The sequence below is a fragment of the Cygnus olor genome, chromosome 16 (assembly GCF_009769625.2).
Source record: "Cygnus olor isolate bCygOlo1 chromosome 16, bCygOlo1.pri.v2, whole genome shotgun sequence".
Classification (NCBI taxonomy): Eukaryota; Metazoa; Chordata; class Aves; order Anseriformes; family Anatidae; genus Cygnus; species Cygnus olor.
In genome coordinates, this window is record NC_049184.1 from 8,014,534 (window position 1) to 8,039,726 (window position 25,193).

The 25,193-nt window shown below is 42.7% G+C and overlaps 1 protein-coding gene and 1 long non-coding RNA gene across 11 annotated transcripts in view; one reads left to right on the forward strand and one right to left on the reverse strand.

Moving 5' to 3' along the window:
- Nucleotides 1-19,238, reverse strand: part of LOC121079323 (activity dependent neuroprotector homeobox) — a 31,879-nt gene extending 12,641 nt beyond the window's left edge. The window contains exons 1-7 of one of the 10 annotated variants that reach the window (XM_040576419.1): nt 18,822-19,238; nt 16,028-16,077; nt 15,456-15,488; nt 13,665-13,787; nt 8,552-8,710; nt 7,207-7,252; nt 5,713-6,019 (exon numbers count right to left, since the gene is read on the reverse strand). In XM_040576419.1, the coding sequence (XP_040432353.1) occupies nt 5,713-6,019; nt 7,207-7,245 (346 nt within the window). In that variant the 5' untranslated portion in view covers nt 7,246-7,252; nt 8,552-8,710; nt 13,665-13,787; ... (1 more) ...; nt 16,028-16,077; nt 18,822-19,238. Of the gene's footprint in view, nt 1-5,712; nt 6,020-7,206; nt 7,253-8,551; nt 8,711-13,664; nt 15,436-15,455; nt 15,489-16,027; nt 16,078-17,045; nt 17,733-18,821 lie in introns of those variants that run through there. The other 9 variants (XM_040576421.1, XM_040576424.1, XM_040576422.1 and 6 more) reach the window with 9 other exon arrangements.
- Nucleotides 19,239-19,857: 619 nt separating this feature from the next.
- Nucleotides 19,858-25,193, forward strand: part of LOC121079334 — a 43,482-nt gene continuing 38,146 nt past the window's right edge. The window contains exons 1-2 of the long non-coding RNA XR_005824983.1: nt 19,858-19,971; nt 23,313-23,433. This is a non-coding gene — a long non-coding RNA (uncharacterized LOC121079334). The remainder of the gene's footprint in view (nt 19,972-23,312; nt 23,434-25,193) is intronic.

Below are 25,193 nucleotides of genomic sequence, written 5' to 3' on the forward strand. Positions count from 1 at the left end.
CTCCAAAGCTCAGATCCAAAGAATTATTTAACACAAAGCAGCAGTGGGTGCTTTAACTGGCACTCGAGCTACTGCACTACATCTGTCGTGCTCAACAGGGAAGGATGCCCATAATAAAGATTCACAAGTCCTCACAACTGATCCTTCTGTAAAATAACTGACTTCAATGCTGTTTCTCTGTTTTTCTACTGGAATGCCAAAAGAGAGCAGTCTTCAATACCCTGGACTTCATGGAAGACAAATAAAAGGCACAAGCCTTTCCAAGGGGCACAAGCAGCTCAAGCTTTACACATCTACCAGTTACCAGATCCTCATGGTTGAAGAGGCACTGCTTACCTCATACTACTGATTCAATCTTCAGAGAGCTCAAAGTAGCTTTCAAAGGAAGCTCAGCAGCATTTTTTTTTTAAATGAAGGAGGAATTAATTTATCCTGAGCTGACATTGCTCATCCAACAGTCATTCCAGCACAGCATTCCAGTTAGCAGGGCACCCTGTATTTCCATGTATTCTGTTTTGTGGTTACTAAAGCGTAACTAATTTTTATTATATTCCTGCCTGGTTCTACTCTATCCTATTCATTCCTGCACAGGAAGCCCTAGATACGTATTTACTACATTATAGAATTTGTCTTTGTAAGGGAATGCGCATCTGTACACACCTTCACAGGAAAATAAGCCAAGATGATCCCATATATGTTCAGCAAATATGATTCTACAGAGTAACCTGAGTGTTTACCATCATGTAGTAACAAGAATAATGGGATCTGCCTCTAAGTCAAGCAGTTATTTCCAAGTTCATGATCCAACAGACATAAGAATTCAATTTGTATCTGCCCTTTTGTGTCCTATTTCTAGACTTGGGTCCCATAAATACAAATACATTGGAAAGCCCTTGTTCGTAAGCTGAATTACACAAGACCAACAACCTCGCTACTGAGATCATCCAGGTAGTATCCTCGGGTACCTAATAAAATGGATTACTAACCTAGTTATAAGGAATTCTAAAAAAATGGCTGATTTAATAAGGTATCACTCATCTTTAGCGCATTTATTCCCCAAAGGTCTGACTATTCCAGACACAAAATAACTGTAAAATAAGCAAAAGAACTGCATAAGAAGTGTTTGGAACCCTCTTTTGCTCTGTATTTATGCAGTACCTAGCATAAAGGTCTAGTCCATGGCCAGGTATTATTTCCAGAGTAATTTAGTGGCCAAATATAAGAAAAGGTGAGCTATATAAAAGAGCAAAATATCATTACTAAATTAGAAACTCTGTACTTCAGCTTCCATTTCACAGTCACATTTTGGAGATGCAAAGGCAGAGTTTAGACCAACTTTATGCAGTGCTATCCACTGCTCTGGATACCAGCCACTACTCAAAGCACAAACAAAAACTAAGACAAGTTTCCTAACTAGTGCATACACGCTGAGAAAGGTCTGAATGAAGTACTCTCAAATCTTCATCCAAAAATCTGAAGGGGTGGGGAAAGCTCTGTGAAAAAAACAAGGAATATTTGCAAGGTAAGCAGAGGAACAGCAGATAAGTGACTTCACAGAACTTGAAAAGTGTACACCATATTGTGCTCTTAAGAACTGAAGCACTGTTTTGACTTTTAATAGCCTCCGGAGCCCCAGGAAGGAAGAACTTAATCTCAAGTGCACTTCTGATATGTTCATCTTATAACCTCAAAATTAGAGCATAAAACGACTACAAAGACTTCTGAGGTTTGAGAAGTCTATAGGAACCAGCAGGTCAGTCTACTCAGTCGAATCATATCCTGAAACGGGAAGGAGCCAAAATATAATACAGGCTGATGGATTTAAATAATAAGGATAAGCACATTTTAGGAAGCAACCAGAACTGCAGGCCTAAAGAGGCAACAACATTTTCCGTTGTTCATTTAAAATCAAGTGCTTCAAAGAACACAGGTTCATAGCTATAAAAGAAAATGGACCTCACTTCTAGGTTAGCATTGCTTCAAGCAAAGGGATTTTTCTTTACTTGGTTTTCTGAGCTTGTTAGCCATAGGTGGTGAAAGAAAATAATACTAGGGGAAAAAATTGCTTATCATCTTGAAATGCTCTCAGGAGCACCAGTGAGAGCTATGTTCAGGAAAAAACATAATTCAAGTGAACAGGAGGGACAGACCCATTACTAGAGAAAATTTCTGCTGAGCTTAGGAACTTAACATTGCAAATATTCAAGATATAGGAGAATAGGACTTGTTATGACATGACAGAAAGACAGAATGAAAACAAGGTCTAGCACAAATTAACTACAGCATAGTCACAGAAGTTTTAACCAATGCTAAACTCTTCAGTGTATCTCATTTTTAACAGATTTTAGTAGTTAGACAGACTCAAAGTAACTTTCAACTGCAAATTATGTCTTCACCAACTTGCTACCCTTCCTAGCTCTTCAAATTCCAGATGGAAACAATTGTAGCCACTCTTCTACAAACATCCAGAATGTGAAGTCTGACACATCCTCCTGTTATGTTACTGAGTGACTTATAAACTACTTTTTGTTGAATAAAAATAAATTATTCTCACTCTATCAGCTTCAAGCACTTCAAGTTAACATAGCTGTGCAGTTCAGCCCTTTAACACATCAGTTACCAAGGGACTGGAACCACCTAGAAGACTAAGTCAAAAGAGGAGTTAAAAAAAATAGAAAAAAAATGATTACTGTGCAGTTATGTGGAAAACTAATATAAAATGCAATATGCCTGCCTGTTTTAGAATTCTATGCTTCAAGAACTAGTTAACATTTTCCTATACTACATATTTTTTTTAGTGCAGTCATCCCTAATGAGGGAGGTACAGAACTTACACACAATACACTGCATTCACAACTTGAGAACTGGGACCTTACAGCAAGGTATGGACCCAGTAGAGAGAAAGGGTAAGGAACACAGGAAGAGAAAACAACAAAACAAAAATCACAAATCAGTCAAATCATCAGAGGTGACAGGAAGGAAAACAAGGAAAAGCTTCCACCTGTCTTTGGACCCAAAAGGCTGCTTCTCTTTTGGTGCAACTAAAAACTTAAGGCTCCAGTGGGTCTTTTGTATTTTGGACCTCAACAGAAAGGCTACCCTGCAACCTACCACCTGTGATACTATCAGGTAACAGATGTTAAGACTGTTTCAGTTCTGCCAGCTTTATCTAGAACAGTATGTAGGATCTTCCGGTACACAACTTCAGGAAAACCACAAGGTAACACTGCCATTCTGATTCTGGAAAAAGTGCATCAGTTTCAGATCAAGACAGACCTTTTCTCTGAACTACAGTCTTCAGATATTCCGAATCTAGTTTTTTTTTCCTTCTTCATTTTTGGACAGTATTCAAAGTGCTTAATGTACTTGTTTGATGATTGAGGTTTGCTACAGTTGTAACAAACAAGTATAATAAGTGACTGATGTCACAGTCCTATTAGTAAAATTGTGGTTTTCATACAGAAATAGTTTAAAAACCTCAAGAAGTAATCTGGAAGAAAATCTTACACTGTAAAGGAACCGAGACAGCATCAGTGGACTATTCTAGCATTTCTTCTTTTAACGCATCACTGCAAACACCGTTTCTTTACCACGACCCTGTCCAGTCATACCATCACGGAAACCCTCCCATGACCAGCAAGCACAGATTGTAGGTAACCCTAAACATTTAACTGAAAAAAGTGTTTTCATTCAACAAGGTTTGTAAAGAACATCGCTGTGAAGTGGCAAGTAAAAAAAAAACAGTTATGGAATCTCCAAAAGGCTTAAACAAAAACTAGCCTCTATTGCATTTTATTCTCATTTAGGCATTTGTAAACTAGGTATCCTAATGCTCTTTGCAACAGCCACTGATCCTTCTGAAGCAACTGTCCTCTGGGGGAACCAAGCCAGTGAAAGACAACATATTTTTTAATACAAGCAAAGTACATGATGTCAACATTGCTAGTGATACTAGAAGAACTGGAAAGTTACTATCTGGCTGTTCTATTGATTTCCTTTGGGAATTCTGTGAACATAGTTCTACGTTTATCTAAGCTCACAGACCTCAGAACAGTTAGAACAAGTAGTCAGTCAAGAAAAAGACTACAAAAAAATCAAAGCTTCTAGTAACTATCGAGTGAAAATTAGAAATGAAGAAAGAAAGAAGTTACAGAATAAAACAATGCTACTTGAAGCAAGTTATTTTTTCTTGACCTAGATTTACCAGTTATTCCAGGCCTACAATGAAAAAAACCTGCAGGAACATAGGGGTAGAAAGCTGGTAACGCACTTTGTGAGCATTTTTCCTCACAATGAAGTTACTCATTGTAAGAGACATCTATCCCTTGCCCTTCCCCTTACAAAGGCTTATTTTGTGGCTTGAAAGGATCAGCACTGGAAAAGAACAAAACCCAAACTTATGCATATTCAGTATGTTGACCATTTTGGCTTTGTTGCACAATGAAATTAGAAGTACACAGTCATGGAGCAATTAGTAGTCTTACTAATGACACAACTGTTCACTTTATTATTGTGGCTTCCAGGTTGCTCATCATATGTTAAAATCCAGAAGATGCAGACAACTTAATCAGTGCCTGGTTTTCAGGTAGCTAAATCTTTACTACTGCTTACAAGAGGCACTATTTCACCACAGATTGTGACAGCCCCAGTGTTTACTGTGAACAGCTGCAGGCAAAGAAGTCTTCCAAGAAGGGCTGCAACATCTCCAGCTGTAAAATGGGAGCAAGCTACCATCATGTTTGCAAATGCACCATCTTTTTTACTCCAAGGGCTCTAATTTCTAAACTGGTTTGCGTTTCTAGCAGATGAGTCTGAGCACTCCAAAGAGCTAAACTACCATGCAGTATAAATCCATTGCCAGTACACAAACCAAAAATAAATGTTTTGGGGTTACTACAAAAAGCATTTAGTAACTCCAGATAGAGTCCTATATAAAAATTAATAAAAGTGCAATTTTTAAAAAGGGACCTACCTACTGCAAACACCTACTGTTCGTCAGTTTTACAGATTTGATGCCAGGGTCTTGATACCAGCACCTTAGAACTCATAACAGAAACACGCATCTTGAACTGACTGCTTCTTAAAAGCATTCTGTGAAATTTACACTTCCATACAACTTTTCTAATAATTTACCTCAAAAAAAAAAAGGAAAAAATAAAGGATGTGCAATGACAACTATCTCTTGGGCACATTATTAAAATGAATAAAATAGAACATCAGTTTTACTTTCTCCTACGTGCACGTTTGGTTGACCCTTCCCTTCCTAACGCTGTCATTTATTCATAGTATGAAGACTGAGAAAACCTGAACTTTTTGGTGATCTGAAACACAGTATTACCAACTGCACTGTTGAAGAAATTATTAGGTGTGAGCATGCGTGCAAAACAGACAATTTCAAAAGCAATGCATAAACAGCCTTTTCTATCCCACTAACTTCTTGAATTTGCATACATCCATACTCAGATCACTTTAATAAAATAATTGGCTCTACAAGAACTGTAATTCATTAAAGCAGATAAATTTGAAACTAAATGATACTAATATTCTGTTATTTCTGCACATACTTATAAAATGGAACTGTTCTTACTCTCTCCTTTTCCCTTTCCCCCTCACTATCCCTCTGCTGCTTCAAAAGGTCCATCCTTTCGTCGCTCTTTTCCCCTCTCCTCCACCTTCCTTTCTTTGCTTGTTCTTGGCCTTCTTGGTCCTTACCTCGCTCATTTTCCCTCTTCTCATCTTCCCTGCGCCAATTCATAGCGTCCACATTCTTTCGTCGTTCTCTCTCATCCTGTCTCCACCGCTTCTTGATATCTTTGTCCTTAACTTGCTCATTTTCTCTCCTCTTCTCATCATCCCTGTGCCATTTTATTGTTTCTGCATTTTTCTGCGGCTCCACGCTTCTTTTGAGATAGTCTTGTCGCCTCCTCCTCTTTTTTAACATATCCCTTTCCCTGGCACGAGCCTGCTTTTCTTTCTGGGAAAGAAAAGCTTTACGGGGCATCATGAGCTGCTGCTGTACCTGTAATAATATTGTATTCCATGGAATAACATACTATACACGCACTCAGTCAGGCACCAACAACTCTCATTTGGAGCTGAATACTTCAAATAATAAGCCAAGATAATTTACTGCTTCTTCTCTCTCCTTCATAACTCTCTGCTAGCTCCGTATTAGATACTGCCAGGCGGGTTGCTACATTCAGCTCCAGGCACAACACCTAACTGGCACCTCAGCAGGCGGCGTGCATCCAATATTGAAAAGTCAAACCCTTAAAATCCTGGGTCTAAGCAGGAGGATTTGTTTCCCCTCCCCCTTACAACTCCTCCCACAGAGTTTTTAGCAGCCACCTGGGCATTGCAACATCCAATTGAAAGAACGGGCTGACAGGAGAGTTGTGAAGGAAACACTAGTTAATGTTCAAACCTCAGTTTCTTCTCTTAACTGGAGATCTACTTTTAAGGAAGCTTAAAAGTGCTTACTTATCTTTTCAGACCTCCACCTCTATCAAATTTGTTTGGAAGTGCCCAACGTTATTCTTGGCTGGGAGGAGTGACAGGCCAATAGGAGACAAGCCACAATCTGAAAAATTATATAAGCTTTGTTTCCTCGGGAAACCTGGCCAAAACATTTAACTGCAGTTAATGAAGTAACTAATAGTGACTGGTAATGAGTCAGTAAATCCTGACTCATCTACTCAAACTTTCTCCAAGTATGCTATCTCTTGCTATTCACAAGAATAGAGGAAAAAAGAATTTAACTATGTACTTGCAGTTTCTGCCAAAAGCATGCCTGGTGAGTTTTTGTTTTGTTTTAAGAGCTGTCACTTAAGACTACCTTTTAACTAATCGTTTTACTTTTGGTCATTTCTCTTTAGTAATCCAACACATTCACATCTTTAAATTTACTGATGTTAAGATCTGCAATTTTGATATAATGGAAAACAAAACAGACCACAGAAAGAATTTATACTAGTACTAATATTCTTTAAAGACTCTTCCATACACATTGAGCAACATTCAGAAGTATGCTGAACTGCAGTTGTGGCCCAGGTTTGTTTGGTTTGGTTTCTGAATTTGTTTAGAAGAGAGTTTTGCAGAGGTATCTAATCGAAATGAAAACTGCAGAAAGGACAAAGTTACTAGATTAGAATACTTAAGCAAAGCCTAAAACAAAATGAAACAAATGTACTTTTAAAATTTAGCTACCTTATGGAAAGCACTTGTTCCCAGCATGCAATACTCCATCTTTTTCCTACAGAAAAAGCAATGTTTCAAACCCTTATTCTAAAAACCTCCTCCTTTTCCCTGTGTAATATATCCCCCCACCCCACTTAAACCCACTCTTCTAGTCCATTGACTTTGTTAGGTATGTAACATGATCCCATGATTTTCATTCTAATAATTCAAACCCCAATTTCTTAGTATCTACAATACTAGAAGGGAAGGGCTGCAGCAGAGTCAAACAGCATAATAAGAAAAATGCATGCAGTTTGGTAACAAGTTAGTGCATAAAATTCAGATTATACTAAACATCACTTCATTAAAAAGTGCAGGATACCTCTCTACTAGATAGCCTCTTTTTAAATATTAAATATTTCTCAATGACAGTTACCATTAAAATCAGAAAGCAATGAGAATCCAGGATCAACACCATCAGTGCAATCCAGACACTGTCAATCTTTGAAATAGGTTTAAATTTCTCTGTCGGCTGTGTGCCAGTACCACATTACTGTTTGCTATGGCAAGCTTTTTTTTTCCATCTATCTTATCTTCACAATTTTATCAGTAACCTGATTTTATTCCAATCATAATAACATCAGTAAATTTTAAATTAAGTCAGTTTCATGCAAATAATTTCCCCCCACCGCCCCCCAGACAAGTACTGACATTTAAAATCTGTCATTAAAAAAACCTTTTGGGACATCATTGTTGTATTTTCTCTCATTTGTTTTTTTTTTTTTCCCCCCTTTGGCTTCATTTTTTCATTGTTGTTTTTAACTACAGCATTCCTCCCTCCCCTCCAATTGTACATATTCCAGCCCACTTTGACAGACCAATTTATAGACAAATGATAGAAAATATCTCAGTAATAAAATACTTAAGCTTCTAAATTTTAACATTTAAATCATGATTCAAATAAGAAATGTCAGATTCCAATAAATAACTTAAAGGGACATCCAACTTAAATTATGTTCTTGTCTTTTAACTTTCGTATCACAAAACACAGTTTTTTTCGCTCTTCTGGCAGTTCTCTTGTAGTCAAAATTAGCTTTTACTTTTGCCTCTGTTGGTCTTAATAAACCAAAAGAGGGGGAAATTTTTAAACCACAAACTAACTAGCAGTGTCCAGCGAAGCTGCCAAAATGGTTAAGCTCAAAGCCCTCTAAGTCCACAATTTTTCTAGAGTTCAAGTTGGTGTTCCTTTAAGTTCAAAACGTCCAAATGTCAGTAGCAAACAGAACTATCCTTTCAACTGTTTTTTGCAAATACTTCATCAAATCAAAATCTTAACTCTTCCCAATCTATTCAGTACATATTATGAGGCATTTACCTCCAAAATTAATGGTGCTTGGGCGTCTCAGACTCATTGGACAAGTTTCATGCAAAAGCCTCCAAAAATAATTCTCCTTGCAGAACGCCCACCTCAGCGATTATATTACACCTACTGTGTGAGGCCAAAGCCCGGACATAGAAGAAGCATCATATCCTGCTGTACAAAACAAAGTGTTAAAGACAAGAGATAAGAAATGTAGTAAGGGCAATCTCACATTTATAACGTACGTTTCATTGCAAAGGATTCTAAAACCATGTATACGGTACCTTTACTGACATGGAGCTACTGTGGGGTGCAATCCAGCAAGGTTAAGAGTGCTGCAGAAAGTTTTAGCAGATTTGTGGTTTAAACAGATTTCTCTAGGTGATGTTACCCAAAGAATATTCTGGTACTAACAATTCAATTAAGTTACCCAGGTCAGAAATCCAGCAGGATACCATGATGAACGCTCCTATTCACACTTCATGTAACCTTTTGATTTAAGTGTCTAGGGCCTCCGTTCATACCGCATGTGAGCTATTAGTGCCGGCAGCACAGCTGCACCCTGTACACCAAGCACACTTACTGAAGCACCAACACTTCCTCATACAGGTAATTTTTCCTAGAAGTTTCCTATACAAGTACAGTCCCACCTTAAATTACAAGACCGTGGGAGATCAAACAGGTGACATGGCTGCCAGCCACAACCCTAGGGAAACACACTCATTTGGGAAGCATTCAGATTAAAGTTTCCAGTTATATGGCTGTTAGTAGGAGGACGTGAAGTACACTGTTCAGGGCAATGGCATGTAAACGATTATGTTGCTCTAGGAAGACTTGGTATCTCTTCGACACACATCACCCATGGACAGAAACTCAGTTTTGAAAATATTGGGAACACCAGACACAACAATAGTACCATTAAAACTGGAACAAGCAAATGCAAAGTTTACAAAAGCAACACTTGTGGAGTCATTTAGTTTACCACAGCAGTTTTCATTGTTTAAAACGGTTAATTTTTCTCTGTTGATCATTCAGACAGAACATCCACAGCTTAAAGTAAAGATCATTTTTCTTCAGCTAGCATGGCTTCAACAGAAGATACTAAGATGTTTTAACAAAATTTAAAAAGACAAAATTCTTAAGATACTTCACAGTGAGACAGAACAGAACGCTGCATATGCTTTAACAAGACCACTAGCCATACCTTCAAATAGGTAAGAATGGCAGGTTGTTTTCTTTCATACTGGATTATTTCCCAGCTAGAAAGGAGAATTTATATCCCTGTATCTCTGTCAAGTCCAAATTACCTCTCTCCCACTGCATTCTCAGTGCAGAAAGAACACTTCTGGATGAGGACTGAGCAGGACTGAGAGCAGATCAGTGTCAATTAGTGGGTCAGTCTGAAGATACAAACACTGAGCACACAGAAGTACTCATCCCATACTGGGCCTCCCAAAGACTCAGTATCATTTCCCTGCGTTGCGTTGCTGATCAGAATCACCAAGCTTCTGGCATTTTTTCTTTCTTTGTGTAATCCCAAATACTTTTATTTTAGCCCTTATTTTGATAGTATTTGAACTTGGAGAAGTTCTTGGTTTGCATGCTACAGTGCAACACAGTGGCCTGTATCAGAGCTGACAACAGCTGTGTTCCTGGGCGTAATGAAACAAGACTGTTAAGTTTCTTGGTATTTTTCTTTTTACCTGCCTAGATTCATAGAACCTATTCCAACTGCGTTTAAAATAAGATTTTTAATGATTTGTCTGTTTAATTGAAGTTAGTAGCATGCTGTAAAAAGCCAGCCATAAAACAGACTCACAAGGAAGGCTGTTAGTGCAACACTGGGCAAGATTTTTAAAAAATGCAAGAAAAATATGCAAGAAAATTAACCTATGGTTCCTGCAGCAATGGAAACGCAGCCTCCTCATGTACGCAGCTTCAATGATGCTACGTAGTAGTGTGGTGTATAATATTCTGTATTCACATTAGGACAACGATGGCCTGTATCTTTGGCAAGAAGGTTGGGGCTCCAGGACCTGAAAGTCCCAGGACAGTTGTGCAAGGAAAAGCGATAGTCAGGAAGCAGAAAGGTATCACAGGGAAGAGTGAGCAAACCAAAAATACCAGGAGCAGAAACACCAGGGAGAAGAGAGAAGTTGGGAGAACTACAAACTAACAAAAATTTCCACGAGAAGGTAAGAGTTACAGCTAAATACCTCTCCTCCGTGCACTGACTGAATAAAGAGTCTACTCCTGACACAGCTATCTCTGGCTTACAATAAGCATTTCCACTTTCTTCTGTTTGCACTCTTCTCCTTATTTAAGCATTTCTGGCCTAGTTTTCAGAGGGGCTGTGCACCCACATCTCCTGTGAAGGTAATGAGATTTACAGTTTAACAGCACATCTTAAATGCCAGACAACTAAGAGCTCATTTTTCAAGTCTGCTATAATCCTAAAACAGAGGCTGTTTTGTAACAGCACGCGCTCTACTCTCCTGGCAACATTTTAAACACAGAGCACCTCCACAGCATTATCAGCTCCACCATCTGCAACACCAGCTACTGCCCATGTAACACCATGGCTGCCAGCTAACTTTTGTCTAACACCTCAACTCCAACTAGACAGTTGTGTGTGCACAGTGCCATGTTAGACCCTTAGGCTAGCACAAGCCCCCAAGCCCTTTAACTTGTGTCTGTATCTAAAACAGGACTAGGCATATTAGAAAGATGTAAAGTAAACAGAAAACCCAATCAAATCTTCTGTAAAAATCTGGCATGGTGTTTTGAAACTACGGTAATCGGAACTGAAGGGAATTAGCAAGTGTATTTTGGTACCTGGCCTATGTATTGTAAAACTTCTGCAGACCTCTGTGCATGAAACCCCCTGGCTGTCCTTCACAGTCAAATAGGCTATTTCTTAAAAGTTCCTTTGCCAATTAAAGACTTTAAAAAGATTTTGAAATCACTTCAGAGATTAAATCAGTGTGCCAAAGAAAAAGGACTGTTCACACCACTTCTCTGGACATCAGTAGGTTTTCTAAAATGTAGTACTAAAACAAACAAACAACAACAAAAAAAATAGAAAAAGCAGCCACACTCACATTCCTTTGGAGGAAATTCTTTGGCTAATAACCTTAACGCGCTGTTTCTGTGATTCTATGTGAACTTCAGCAAGGGTTTATGAAACTGTTTCTCTCTTTTTTTTTTTTTGGAGCTTATTGTCTATCTTCAACTTGGTGACTCTGATGCTAACAACTCCAACTTCCCATCACAGAGGAAGAACTTCTATGGAAGACAGTTCTAGTGAGAAGGCTCAGGAAGGCTGATCTTACTTTCCATTCATTTTTTTTAAAGGTTAAAAAAATATCTTCTGCAGCCCAGCAGACAGGGATCTTCTAAGTCATTCACACACTTCTCATTCTTGCTTGATTTCTGGAATTTTCCACTGGTGCCAGAAGCTCCATCTGGTGGGTGTGTACACTAACTGCATAGCTAAAAGGAAATTAACTATTTCCTTATCAACCTTTGCTTAGTAGTATAAATTTTGTACACTGTGTGATTTCTATGCCCCAATGTAAAATACAAGATGGCCAAATTCCCACTGCTCTAGGAACAGTAACTCCTTATTTCTTCATGAGTAGTCTGCTACCTTGCACTCTGCCAGGAATTTGTTGGGTTTTCTTATTTTGATGACATAGGCTGACGTTAAAAAATAAAAAGCACATTGTTAGCTAAATTTAAATATTTTCTAATGATCTTTTGAACACATAAAAACACCAGCAATTCTGCCAGTTCCTACTGCATTCTGAAAATCAGTTTTAAATTGTATCCGTTATTCTTTAGGGCATGCCATACTTCAGTGCATAGGAAAGTTTAAATTAGAGGCAGTAGCACCAAGAAGTAAGCTTCCCCCCTACTGCTATCTTGAATATCTTTTGTGACTGTTCATGGTCTCCAAAGATAAACATTTACGTGAAACCACATTTGTGCAGTGAAATCAATACGTAATGTACATGCTCAATACAACAGTCTTGCTTGTTTAGGGCTATTTCTTAAATATTTCTATTTGAACTGTACTAAAGCCTGCCCATCTTACAGAAATTTGAAATCAAGACTAGAGGTCACTGAAGCACAAAGGATATTATTTGCTTACACCATGATATCCACACTTCAGTGATCAGGGAAAAAAAAGGCTGCATGAATATGCTTTACGATTTCCAAACATGATCCTCATCTGGATTGTAACTAAACATGAACAATCCCTGAACAAAAATGATTTGGGGAATTTGCAGTTACAAATTAAATAAAACCAAGCATAATCTTTCAATCCAAAACTCAAAAAAAACCCACATTTGAATAGAAATCTCTAAACTGTGCAGGAACAAAGCACGTAATCAATATAGATACAATTTATGATCAGATTACACCGATTGTGAAACTGCAAACAGAAATTAGACTGCAAGTGCAAATGGCAGTCTTATCTTCTATCCTGTTTTCCTTACACCACCACTGGTAGTCTTATCTTCTCTCTATCGTGTTTTCTTGACACCACCACTGTGTCAGCAACAGGACTTGTGCAGCAGCCAGAGCAGAGAACTGATTCAACTGAAATGTAGTCTTTTACAGCCAGAGCAGTTCCTCCGCACTCCCAAGCAGAAGTGCTAGGACTGGTACAAGTAAGGTGGCAGGAAGTGGGGCTTGTACTACTCCTTGTAGAGGCAGTATAGACAAGATGTATTTATACCACGAGTGAAACTGCACCCCTTAGTGTGTCCTAACTAGTAAAATGCATTGCTTGCATGCTGGTTTAAGTGGCAGAACAAACCAACAAAACAAAAGAGAGCATACAAACACTTTTACAAGCTCATCTAAAATCCTGCCAATACATGTTTTCTCAGATAGAGGATGTATCAGATGCTGACAGGACCTCGCCAACTGGCTAGCATCTAAGTATTTAAAATGTAAAAATAGCCTGTGAAGTAGGCTGATGCTAATTGTTTTTCCTTTGCCTTACCACTTCACACATGCTATGCACAAACGCTGAGTAAAGCATTTACCAAAAAATGATTGGGTAAAGACTGTAAATAAGAGCTTAAAAAAATCGGTCTTACCACTCCACATTTCTTACCTCTTTCCCTTTCTGTCTAAGCATAGCTCCCAAGTGCTCCAATCCCTGACTACATTCCAGCGTTAATCCACCTCAGCTACTGCTGTCTTCGGTCTGACTCAGGAACGTTCGATATTCAAAAGGCTTCATAGCAGCAGCAGCAGGAATGGGGAAACAAAGCAAAACAACAGATCACAAACTTGAGTTTGACTTCTTAGGAGAAAAAAAAAAAAAAAGCAATTTTAAGACCAGTATTTTGTCTACTTAGATTTCAAGAGATATTTTGCCCCCTTACTGTTGCTGCTATGAATCTGCATCACTAAGAACCGCTTTAGCCCAGATGCAGCACAAGTGAAGAGCTATCAGATCCAGAGTCACATCAGAAATCAATACACAAAAGAGGTAAAAAGGGGTAACGGAAAGAACGCCCAAAGGCTGAGGTCTGAAAGAGAGCAAAGGAGATGGACAAGGAAGAAAGAGCAGCCAGTGAAGCCAGGCTTGAGAGCATGCCCATGCCCTTTCCTACATGTAAAAGACTGGAGGAGTGTTCTTCAGTGGACAAGGTGTTAATAGTTAAACTTCTATTTCTTGTGACTTGTTCCAAAAATCTCTTAAGTAGCTTCTAAAGGAACCATTCTGTCACATGATGTGGATAGGCAAGAACTTGCAGGTGTGATGTGTTCACAGAGACAATTACACAGGTAATTGGGACCCAACAGGCAGCATGGACCTAAACAATCTCTTACGCATGCCACCTTTTAAAAAAATAACCACCTAAGGATATATAAAGGGTGGTAAGTGAAAAGTGACTCACTGCAGGAAAAAACAGTATTTATTGAACTCTTATTCAAAACCATCACCTCATCAACTGTCATACACATTCAAAAGCACTGATGTGAAGGAAGAATGGGATGCTGAATTTGAGCCTCGTGCCTGCCTTTCACCATCAGCTGCAGCGAAGTTCTGAAGAACCGTCTTTCCTTGAGGCATATGGCCCTCAGACAGGTAAGCCAGAGTTACACCCTCTCTGAAAATCTTTCTTCAAGTCTAGAACTGAATTTGGTTCTTACTCTAGATCTAAGTATTTCTTGAAAGCTCAAAATGAACAAGCCAATTTGACCAACCTGACTAGGAAAGCAAGAGCATTTTTCCCAAAATATGTCAGGTCAGTCAAAACAAACCTTCCATGTATACAGAAAGTATTGGATACATGCAGATATTTTAACTAAATTAATGTAATTAGAAATTCTTTATCTTCCAATGCGTGTACAGGTATTTGTATTACACTATCCTTACACCAGTATCATTTATTCTCATCTCCATAGCTCATACTATTACTAGGAAACGTGAACTTCTATCAACATATTTATTTACAGGAACAGGACTACTACCACATTAACTATTACACTTTTACAATTAATAAAAATTGTACCCAACATCAAAATAATTCTAAGCATTGAGCAGATCTGAACAATCAAAAATAACATAATGCTTGTTTAGATGCAGGCCAACATAGTCAGTTGTTATTCTTTTAAATAAGTATGTTAAATGTATCAAAAAGAAAAAAACAGAGAATGTAGCATTATTAAAATACAAACTCGTCTGAACAAATGAACTAATAAATGAAGCGCATCTTTGTCCATCCAAAGCAGACCAAATCACACCAGTGAACCGCACAAACTAACTGATCAATTTAAGTCACACTCGGTGCATCTCTCCTGGCACCTATGTCCTAGTGACTCTAGACTGTCTCATCATATCTGATGCTGTTTCGTCCATCCCCAATTCATAAATTTTGTGTCTCAAACTTACTTCAAATGCTGGAGCAAAGATAACCTCCCAATTCTGGAAAAAACAAAGATCAATAAATATCTTATCTTGCTGCTGAGTCTTATTTGCAGCTACCCAAAAATAAATACGCTAACCCATGAGCACTGCCTTTTCTCCCATAAAATGATTTCCGCCTTTTTTTTAAAGCATCAATCAGATCTTTATATAGAGTTGTAGAATACACATTTGGGCTACACGACTTTTGATTACCAGTGTGCTTCTGATTGAGTTACGCATTGCAAGAGTGCTACTTTAAAATTTAATATTTACTTTCGGTATTTACTATTATTATGGAGTAGTAAAGCTGGGTTGGGAATAATCATCTATTATTCACTCTGCAGTGTGACAGAAGCACAACTTACCTTCCACAGAAAATTTGTGCTGGCATTCATCTAGGAATTTCTCTGGCATCCCCTTCTATTTTACTAGTGAATGCAGTAACTGCAGAGTTCAGTTTGGGAAGTACCTAACAAACGATACTTTACACTACTGTCGAATTATTTCCACGCTCAATTAAAACGCTGTTGTAATACACCACTGTGAGTGACACATACCAATTCTGAAAATGCTAATGGGCATCTTCTGACAACTGTTAACTTCTATCCTACGTATACAGAGAAAAAAATCAGTTATTCATCTCATCCTGGAGAGCACGTCCAGTCTTCCTAGATGTTTTGTTTGTGAAGCTAATGCTTAACACTGATGGGCACGCGCTTTCCAAAACAGCCAAGAAGTTCCTCTGCTGTGAAGATCTTTCATTCCTGGGCACTCTGAGAGCAGACAACATTCACCACTCGCCTCTTACCTACAGGCAGGCACAGCCACCTTTCACCTTCACCATCCCTCGCACATCCAATCACTTCTCTCCTGAAAACCTAACACAAGTGATCTCACAAGCCCACAGTGACTTTCCAACTCTAGCAGATCCACGTAATACACTTTCAAGCATAAACAGTAGTAACCTAAAAGAGATACAGGTTTATAGAATCCGTATCGTGAACCATTCACTTCAAGTTAAAAATAACCTGAGGGTTTTTTTTCCCTAATAAGGGAGCATTCCAGACGTATCAATTTGCGATGATCTTAGAGAGTTGTCTTCAAACACTGGAAGCATTTCATTTCTAATAGATACTAAAAACTCTTTAAAAAAAAAAGTTACTTGATAAGAAATACTATTAATTTTCGTAAAGGGTGGTTTGCTATTAGAAAGCAAAAAAATGTTCATCTTTTTATTACTTTTGGAAGAGAATAAGTTTTTGGTTTGTGGCTGAAGTTTACTGTAAGCATCTGTATTTACTGTAAGCATCTTCAGCAAAGGTAACAATCATCTTACGACCCATCAGCCCCAAGTGCAATTTTTGTTAACAACAGTACTTTTTTGTTACCTCTTCTCAATGTTTTAAGATTTCAACACATATTGTGTTAGATGTTGATCTGCTCATACCACATTACTGCCCAACATCTGTAAAAATTATGTCTAAAGCAGAACCAAACACAGGGTTTGTTACTAAACGCCAGAAAAAGAAAGCTTTTTTTTTTTTTTTTTTAAACAGGACGATCCATCCTTCTCACCTGGACGGATGGCAACTATGGCAAAGCGCTGTAAGCCCTGTAATTGTTGGTTATCAGCCACCCCAAGGGAAAGTTTTTCTAAGTAGCAGAGATCCCGTGGTGGGGAACAATGCTGGTGGCCTGCAGGAGGTGCACACCGTGCTATGCAGCAGCCACGCCAACCTCAGACCACGCTACGTTGGCAGGTAGGAATGGTGTCTCCATTATCTCAGGCACATGGTTCACGTCCAAATGGAAAATAGTAGTAAAAATGAACAAAAACATAGCTAGCAAAAACAACCTGGAGAAGAAAAACCTGTAGTTCTTCTACAAGGAATCAAAACCTCTTTCCGACCTACCGAATGGTTCCAACACGTCTAACAAACAAAGTCTCAAGACGTCGAGGTCTCCCTCATCCCGCCTCGCCCACCGCCCCTAACAATGCGGCCAACCCTTCCGTGCCGCCTCACACCCGAAGTTTCTCCCCCTGCAGCCGTGCGCTTGGAAGGCGTAAGAGCCATGCGAGTTCCTAAGGCAAAGGGCACCAGGAGCCACGACCGAGTCCCAACACGACACCCGCCGCCCTCCACCCAGCCTCGCGTACCAGCCTCAGCGAACCACGCAGCCCCTCCAGGCGCTGCTCACCCCCCGGGGGACTCCCCAGCCACCTCCAGACCCCCGGCCGGGGGTGCACGGGCACTGGGGGGGCCGAGGCCGGCCGGGGACCCTCGGGTCCGGTGCCAGGAGCCCGCCGGGGCCTGCCCCGCTGGCTCGGCCGGGAGCGGGGAGGCCGCAGGCGGCGCTGCGCGGCCCTTCCCCGCCGCAGCCGTGCCCGGCGCGGGGAACGCGCCCCCTGCCGCCGCCCGCCCTCATCTCCGGCGGGGCTGCGCTGCATTTTGGGTGGGGGCTGGTATTTTTTTATTTATATATTTATTTTTTTCCTCCTCTCCCCGGCCACGCTCGGAAACCGGGAGCCACGATCCCGGATTGAACGGAGAGGGAGCTGGGTGGAAAGAAAAACAATTATGAAAAAAAAATAAACGGAGAGGGGCAGGCTGAGGCTCAGCATCACCCACACCGCGGTACTTGTTTGGGAAACCTTTCCCTCCCTCCCCCGCCCCCGGGCTGCGATCGCCGAGCGCGGGGAAGGGGGAGCAGCCCCGGGGTGCGGAGCGGGGCGTTCGGCCTCCGCTGTTCCCCCCCTGCCTTTGTCTGGGAGCCGGGGGTCGGCGGCCGGAGCCCGCGGCGGGGCCGGGCAGGGCCGAGCGAGGCGGCGCCGCTGCTGCTGCTGGGCTGCATCCCGCGGCTGGGGCTCGGCGCGGGGCAGCGGCTCCGGCTCCTCCCGGCGGGCTGGGGGCTGCTGCCCGCCTGGCTCCGGCCCCAACTCCGCCACCGGGGCCCTACAGCAGCGGCGGGATGCTGGCTCCGGGACGGGTCCCCTGAGCGGCCGGAGGGAAGGGAAGCGAAAGAGGGAGGGAAGGGGAGGAGGAGGGAAGGAAGGCGGCGGCGCAGCGGTCCCCGCCGCCCGCTGGGGCGGCCTCAGCGCTTCAACGGGTGTGCGGCCGGGCACGGCGGAGGGAAGGGAAGGGAAGGGAAGGGAAGGGAAGGGAAGGGAAGGGAAGGGAAGGGAAGGGAAGGGAAGGGAAGGGAAGGGAAGGGGCCCGCCCGCCCCCCTCGCAGCCCCCCAGCCGACCACCCCGGGGCCGGGTCCCGCCGGGGGGGGGACCAGGCCGTGTCCTGAGGCGGGCGGGGGCCGCCCGCAGCCGGGCCGTGCCGCGGCGCCGCGCACACACCTACCTGCCCGGGGCTCTCTGTCCTCGGCAGCGAGGGCGGGCGCTCCCCCGGCACCTCAGCCTCGGGGGTGTGAGCGGTGTGTGTGTGTGTGTGTGTGTGCGCCGTGTGTGTGCGGGGCGGGCGGAGCGCAGCCGGCGGCGGCGCGGGGGAGACAAAGGGGGCGGGGGGGGGGCTGCGTGAGGGGGGGGATGGAGGAGGAGGAGGAGGAGTAGAAGGAGGAAGGGGGCGGCTGTGGGGAGCGGGCCCCGGGGGGGCGGCGGCTTCACAGGGCTCGGGCCCCGGGGCGCGGGGGGTGCGGGAGGCGCGGGGGGGGTGCGGGGGGGGCTCTGTCTCCCCGGGCGCCCTGCGGACAATACAGCCGGGTCCCTCCTGCCCAGAACCTGCCCTGGCCAAGATGGCGGCCGAGAAAGAGCGGAAGTGACGCCAGGCGCTCATTAGCATACGGGACTCATTGTCCGGCGGGAGGGGAGGGAGGGGGCCGCGCCCCGGGGGGGGGGAGAGCAGAGCGGCGGTGGGTTCCCGTCGGCACTGCCCCCGCCGGGCCCCGCGGGGAGGCTCCTGGTAATGGGGAGGGGGCTGCGCTAACCGGGGGGGTGAGTTGAGGCGGGGGAGGGCTCTCGCGAGAGGCCCGGAGCCCCCCCGGCGGCTGAGGAGACGGCGGCGGGATCTACCCCGGCCCCGCTAGGAGGCGCCGCGCCCTGCGGCTGGGACCGGCGCCGCGCGGGTATCCCTCCGCCGCCCCCAGCCGGGACTACATCCCGGCCCGAGGGGGCCTCCCGCCGCCGCCGCCGCCGGGGGCGCGCCCACGTGACCGCGCCGCCGCGCACGTGACCGCGCGGCCTCGTGCCGACTGCCGCCCACGGGGCGGCCCCGCCCCGCCCCGCCTGGCCCCGCCCCCTCCCTCCTCAGCGCGGCCCCGCCCGGCCCCGCCCGGCCCCGCCGCTCCCTCACACCATGGACAGCGCCGCGGGGCGGCCCCGGGCGGCGGGGAACGGGGCACCCCGGAGCCCCCAGGGGCCGGGGGCACAGGGTGAGGCCCGGCACAGGGCACGGAGGCGTCGAGCGGGGCGAAGGCGGTGCTCGGTGGCCGCTCAGGGACAAGCCTCGCGCACACAGGTGGCAGGAGCTGCTGTGGGTGTGGTACGGCGCTGAGGTGAGGGGACAAATATACGTGGACGCCGCCAATTTATCAAATTTGCCCACTTTGGGCTTGTTTCCTGCAGGCGCGCCATTATCGCTGTTAGATTTTTGGTTTCTGGTGAGCACTGCACGCACACGCCCGCACAGCAGGCGGGAGGGAGGCAGTCGGCTTCACGGGCGTAATTCCTCAGCGGTAACGGCTGAGGCACGACAGGGTGCTGCGCGCCGCCTGTCCGGCTGGGTATGGGTGGGCACGCTCGGGAGCCTGGAAGAGACGAGGCCTAATTTGATAGCTTGGTAAAAAGGTGCCGTAAGTGAAGTGGAGCAGTGGTGGCTGCTACTTCTAAAGCACACGAACTTGAAAGGTGAAGCAAAGCTCAATTCCTGCCGTACTCGGCACTCAAAGCTTTGCTACTTCAGTGACACGCACAGCCTCACGATGCTAGAAAGAAAAGTCTGTTTTCTGAAGTTTAAAAGCATAGAAAAATTGCTGTAACTTACTTGGACTTCATAAAACAGCAAATTCCTACATTTTTATATGACTCACATCCTGCAAATGTTTACACCACAATTCACATAAATATCTTTCATGAAGAATTTAGTGATGTTTTACGCTGTTTGTTACCTTTTTTCAAGACTTTCTAGTTCAACTGCATTTATAAGTACACTGTTGGCAAATCATACCTTTATTTCACCATGTATTTCACGCTGTCTTCACATTAGTGGTCACATTAATGGAAGTACACAAAACTTACCTGCAAAAACAAAACTTGTGATTTAGCACTAAAAAAAAAAAAAGTTTCCAGAACTTGAAGTTCCTCTGTTTGGGGAAAAAAAAAAAGTTTTGAGATCACTTTTACCTAACGTCTCTTACTGCTCAGATTTACGTTTTCTTCTCCAAATTAAAATTTTAGAAGAAAGGGAGAAATGTTTGTAGCACATTTAATATGACATTGTTACACAAACGTTTCTGCTTTCTGAAAGACGAAAAAAAAGAATGACGATAAACAGTTCTTGAAGTTCTGGAGTGAAGAACGGTAACTACTGCAGTTGCCTTACCTGTTGTGAAGTTTAAGTCCATCTGATGCTTTTAGTTGTATAGAAGAATGCTTAAATGAGAAAATGAGAAAATGAACAATGGTAGCAGAAAACTTAAATGGAAGTTACCAAGCGATAATTTAGATTTGAGGCTGCAAGACGTTCTGGGGCATTTGGTTGTGCCAAGAAGATGGGCAAGGCTGGAGAGGATAGATTTAACTGACCGTATGCGTCACCACCATAATTTAGGGTTCTAGAATGGATTTATTACACATAGAAAATAAATTTCCAAGAAAATCCAACAGCAAGAGAAAAAATGTCTAATAAGACAAAAATAGCAGAAAAACAAATCCCTGACCCACAGACCTTCAAATCTAAAAGCTGAATTTGGGAAAACATAGAAGTGCCTGAAGGTTAGAGGAACTGCATTTTATGGAACACAACAGTGCCCTTGGAAATAGAAATTAGACGTGATAGATGTTTGACGGGATGAGCACAACATAAAAGTATGTGTAAATGATACAATAGTGCAAGCAGAAATATTTTGATTTCAGGCAGGAGAAATGAACAGGCTTTTGGACATATTTTCATGTCCTGAATTCTGTTTGCAAATGAAAGTATTAATTTTGTATCTTGCGGTAGTTTATTGATACTTATCAGACACAGCCTCCAGGCTAGGCTGGCAGCCAGAACAGCCAAAGATAGAAAGTTCTCTAACCACTTCCTCAATATCCAACAATATCAAGGAATTTCCAGCTGGAAATGACATTCCAGCCATGTTATGATGATGGTACCCAGTCTAATTAGGGACAAAAAGAACACAGAAAACAAACTGGAAAGACTTTGGAAACTGGAATTTGGTGTGAGGAAATTAAATTAGGTATGGAAGGCAAGAAGAGCACCAGAAGGCAGAAATATCTACCCAGTGCACAAGGTGGGTGATTCAGGCAAAGATTTTTAGGAGAGAACAACAGGAGGGAAAGATAATGAAGCAGCAGCAGTTTGAGCAAATGGGAGCCATTGCCTGTTTCGGCATAAAGTCTGCAGTGACAGGGCTCAAATGATTTGGGGGTGAGGATACGACAGTAGATGTTGAAAGCAATCCTCAAGTGATGGACAAGATCTTCCTCTCATTTAGTTCAGTGAGAGTTTTCCAGATGATTTGCACAGTATGGCAGTTGTCAGCAGTTAGCAAGTTAGAAAAGAAAGATGAGAATAATGCAAAGCTTGTATGAGAAGATTGATTTGAAAGGTAAAATTCAAGCAGTGGGGAAGAAGGAGAAACAAAGGCGTGAGCCCATTTTTCTGCTGTGTGCACAATGCGAGACAATAGTTCATGCTAATATTCTTAATATACTTTTTGTATTATGGAAGTGGGTATTGTTTCTCACAACAGGCTATGACAACTGGAGAAATCCATAGAATCATGGCATTGTAAGAGGCTAAACACTTAACACCAGAGGGGACACAATTAGCATTCCCACGTTGAACAGGTATAATTGAAGGTGTGTTGTGCTATTGATTCAGGTCTGACTTGTGCCCGTGTTTACAATTGCACTAGTTTAGCAGCCGTACTGTGTTTGTTCGAATACAGAATAACTAAGCCAACTATCAGTGGTTGTAAGTCCCTAACATAATTAATTATATAATAAATACAATTAAGGTTAATCCTCGGCAGCATTAAGATCCCTAGTCTCACAGGGCTCCATTAAGCCATCCAGCTCCTTTGTCGTTCAGACACTTCATCATCTGTCAGCATTCTCTAACCTTCCATGAAAATGACTTTAGCGAAAGTCACCAGGAAGGAGCCAAATTCAGTCTGTGTCAAGATGAAAGTAGGGAAGAACTATCCCTTCACAAACAGTACTCATTTTTCCCTTGTTTTTAAGAAAAAAATACTTACTGAGCAGGTGATAATAGCTGCTTAAGATAGATTTGCTTAGCTGGTTAGGATAACTTGGAAGGAAAGGTTGATCCCTTAGAACAGTAAGAAATTGGTATGTGGTATGCAATATTTAGATTTCACTGTGGAAGCTGGTCAGTCAAGTATAATGTCCTTTGGAGGTGATGCTGCTCTGCCATGACAAACCACGGTGTTTCTGTGGATATAAGATTGACAGCTTCCAGGTTCTGTCAACACTTTCAAAAACAATGAATTCTGATTGTGGATTTAGTTAATAAAAATGTCAATTAAAAAAAAAATTACAAAATCACCTACCTTGCAAATCTCAATAATTTAGCATGTTCAAGCAGCTTGTCTCTTCTACCTCCCCTGCACTGAAGCTGTAATACCAAGTAATGTAATTATTTTGACAGGATCAGCCCATCAAAAGTACTGCCGTATGCCTTCTTTGCAAGAGCAAGCAGAATGGAAGACTGGACTAGAAATGAGAGCTCTCCAAGCACATTTGAGCCACGACATGAACTTTACCACATAGTAAGTAAATCTGGTTATTTTCTTTGCGGGTATCCCCCCAGTTGTTGCACAGAAGTAGTGGGCTGGAAGGGACCTGAGCGTTCTCAAGCTGTGACTGTAGGAGCTCAGTCGAGATCTTTCCTGTTCTGGAGCAAAGGTAGAAGTATCCTTTAGTGCTCAGATCTTCCCCTTCCCGAGAGCACAGCATCTTAGGAGCTAGATAACTACCCTCAGCTTCCCAGAAAGCATCAAGTTCTCAATTGTGGTTTTCTACGGGTTCACCTGCTGCTACGGGTGTGACATGTTTGAAAAAGTCAAAACGGGGAAAGAGTTTGTGAGCCAAACGCGTGTCTTTGTGATGCATCATTGGTATCAATTTCTGTTGAACCATCACCACAGCTAACCTTGCAGGAAAAACCTTACATTTTATTGTGTGCGCCCACTGCTGTTTTGTTGAGAAATCCTGATCTCTAGGGATGAGTTTTCAGACCTAATTTTGGATTAAAAGTTGTAGTTCAGTTTACTTCTCTCCGGTCCCAATATACTTCCCCTGAACAGTAACAATCACGATATATAAGTTGTTATGAATGGCCACCACGCCTGAAGAAAGAAGGTAAAACGTGGCGGGGTCAGAGGGGAGGAAATGATCCTCCAAAAATGTTTATGCTTTACAGATGTTCCGTGATTACTTTCTTTAGTCATGACTTTTACAGCATGACACCTTGGAGGTGTCATAAAACAGTGATAAAACAGTGATATGTCATAAAACAGTGATAAAGTTTGATAAGCAATCCCTCTCGTCTGCATATACTCTGTATTTACTGATCCTAATTTGCCTGCCACTCTGGAATGCTAACTGTTGAAAAGCTGTTGCTCAAGTCCAACGCGTTGAACTGAGTAGGCAATCTGTCATTTAATTCAGTTGTGCCAAGATTTCAATCCATGCTTATACTGGGAATCTTGATAGACCCTTAGATAAATATTATTGATTAGTCATTGCTATTTTTTACTGTTGATATGCAGAAGGTTGTGCAGCCTCGCAGTTGGCTTCTACACAGTCCACTGGAAAATATGTTTTATTGTGCTGCCCATATTGGCAACTAGGCACATCTTTATTGCAGACTCAGATTAAAGCTTCGTATTTTAAAAACAAACCACAACTGAAGCCAACTCCTTCCAACCTCAGATCAGTCGACTCTTCACCCTCGAGCCCCAAACCTGCTAAACTAGGGATACTGTTTTGATGCTGATTTCTGATTCAGTTGGATATGCTAACCAGGCCTTGGTTGTGTGAAGTGGTTGTCCCAGCTGTGGGATCATAATGATGTAGTCAGAGGAGTTGCATATGAAAATTTTCGTACGACTGAGTGATAAATTCCATGGCTCGGGGTATGGGACTGTATTGCGTATCCCTGGGGCAGGGCTTTGGAAGGTGTTAAGGGCATAAGGAGACCACACAGCTGCTCACAGTTCAGCTGCCACACCGTATAGTTGATGGGGTGATAAGTCCTCTGACAAAAGGTGGTATCAACTTCAGGAGCCCCCAGTAGTGTTTCATCTCACAGCTCGGGCTTCAGTTTGTCCAATAAAAAAGTTCACATCAGCACAGGCCTGCTTAGGTCACAGCTCTGACTGGGGACTCACAAACCACACAGAGCGCAAGGAGCTCACGTATGTCAGGGATAACCTTATGCCCTGCTGTGTAAAACTCCATGCGTAACTTTGCAACCTGTTCTTCTGTAACTTCAAATCTGTTGGGACGACACTCTTGAAGTTTAGCA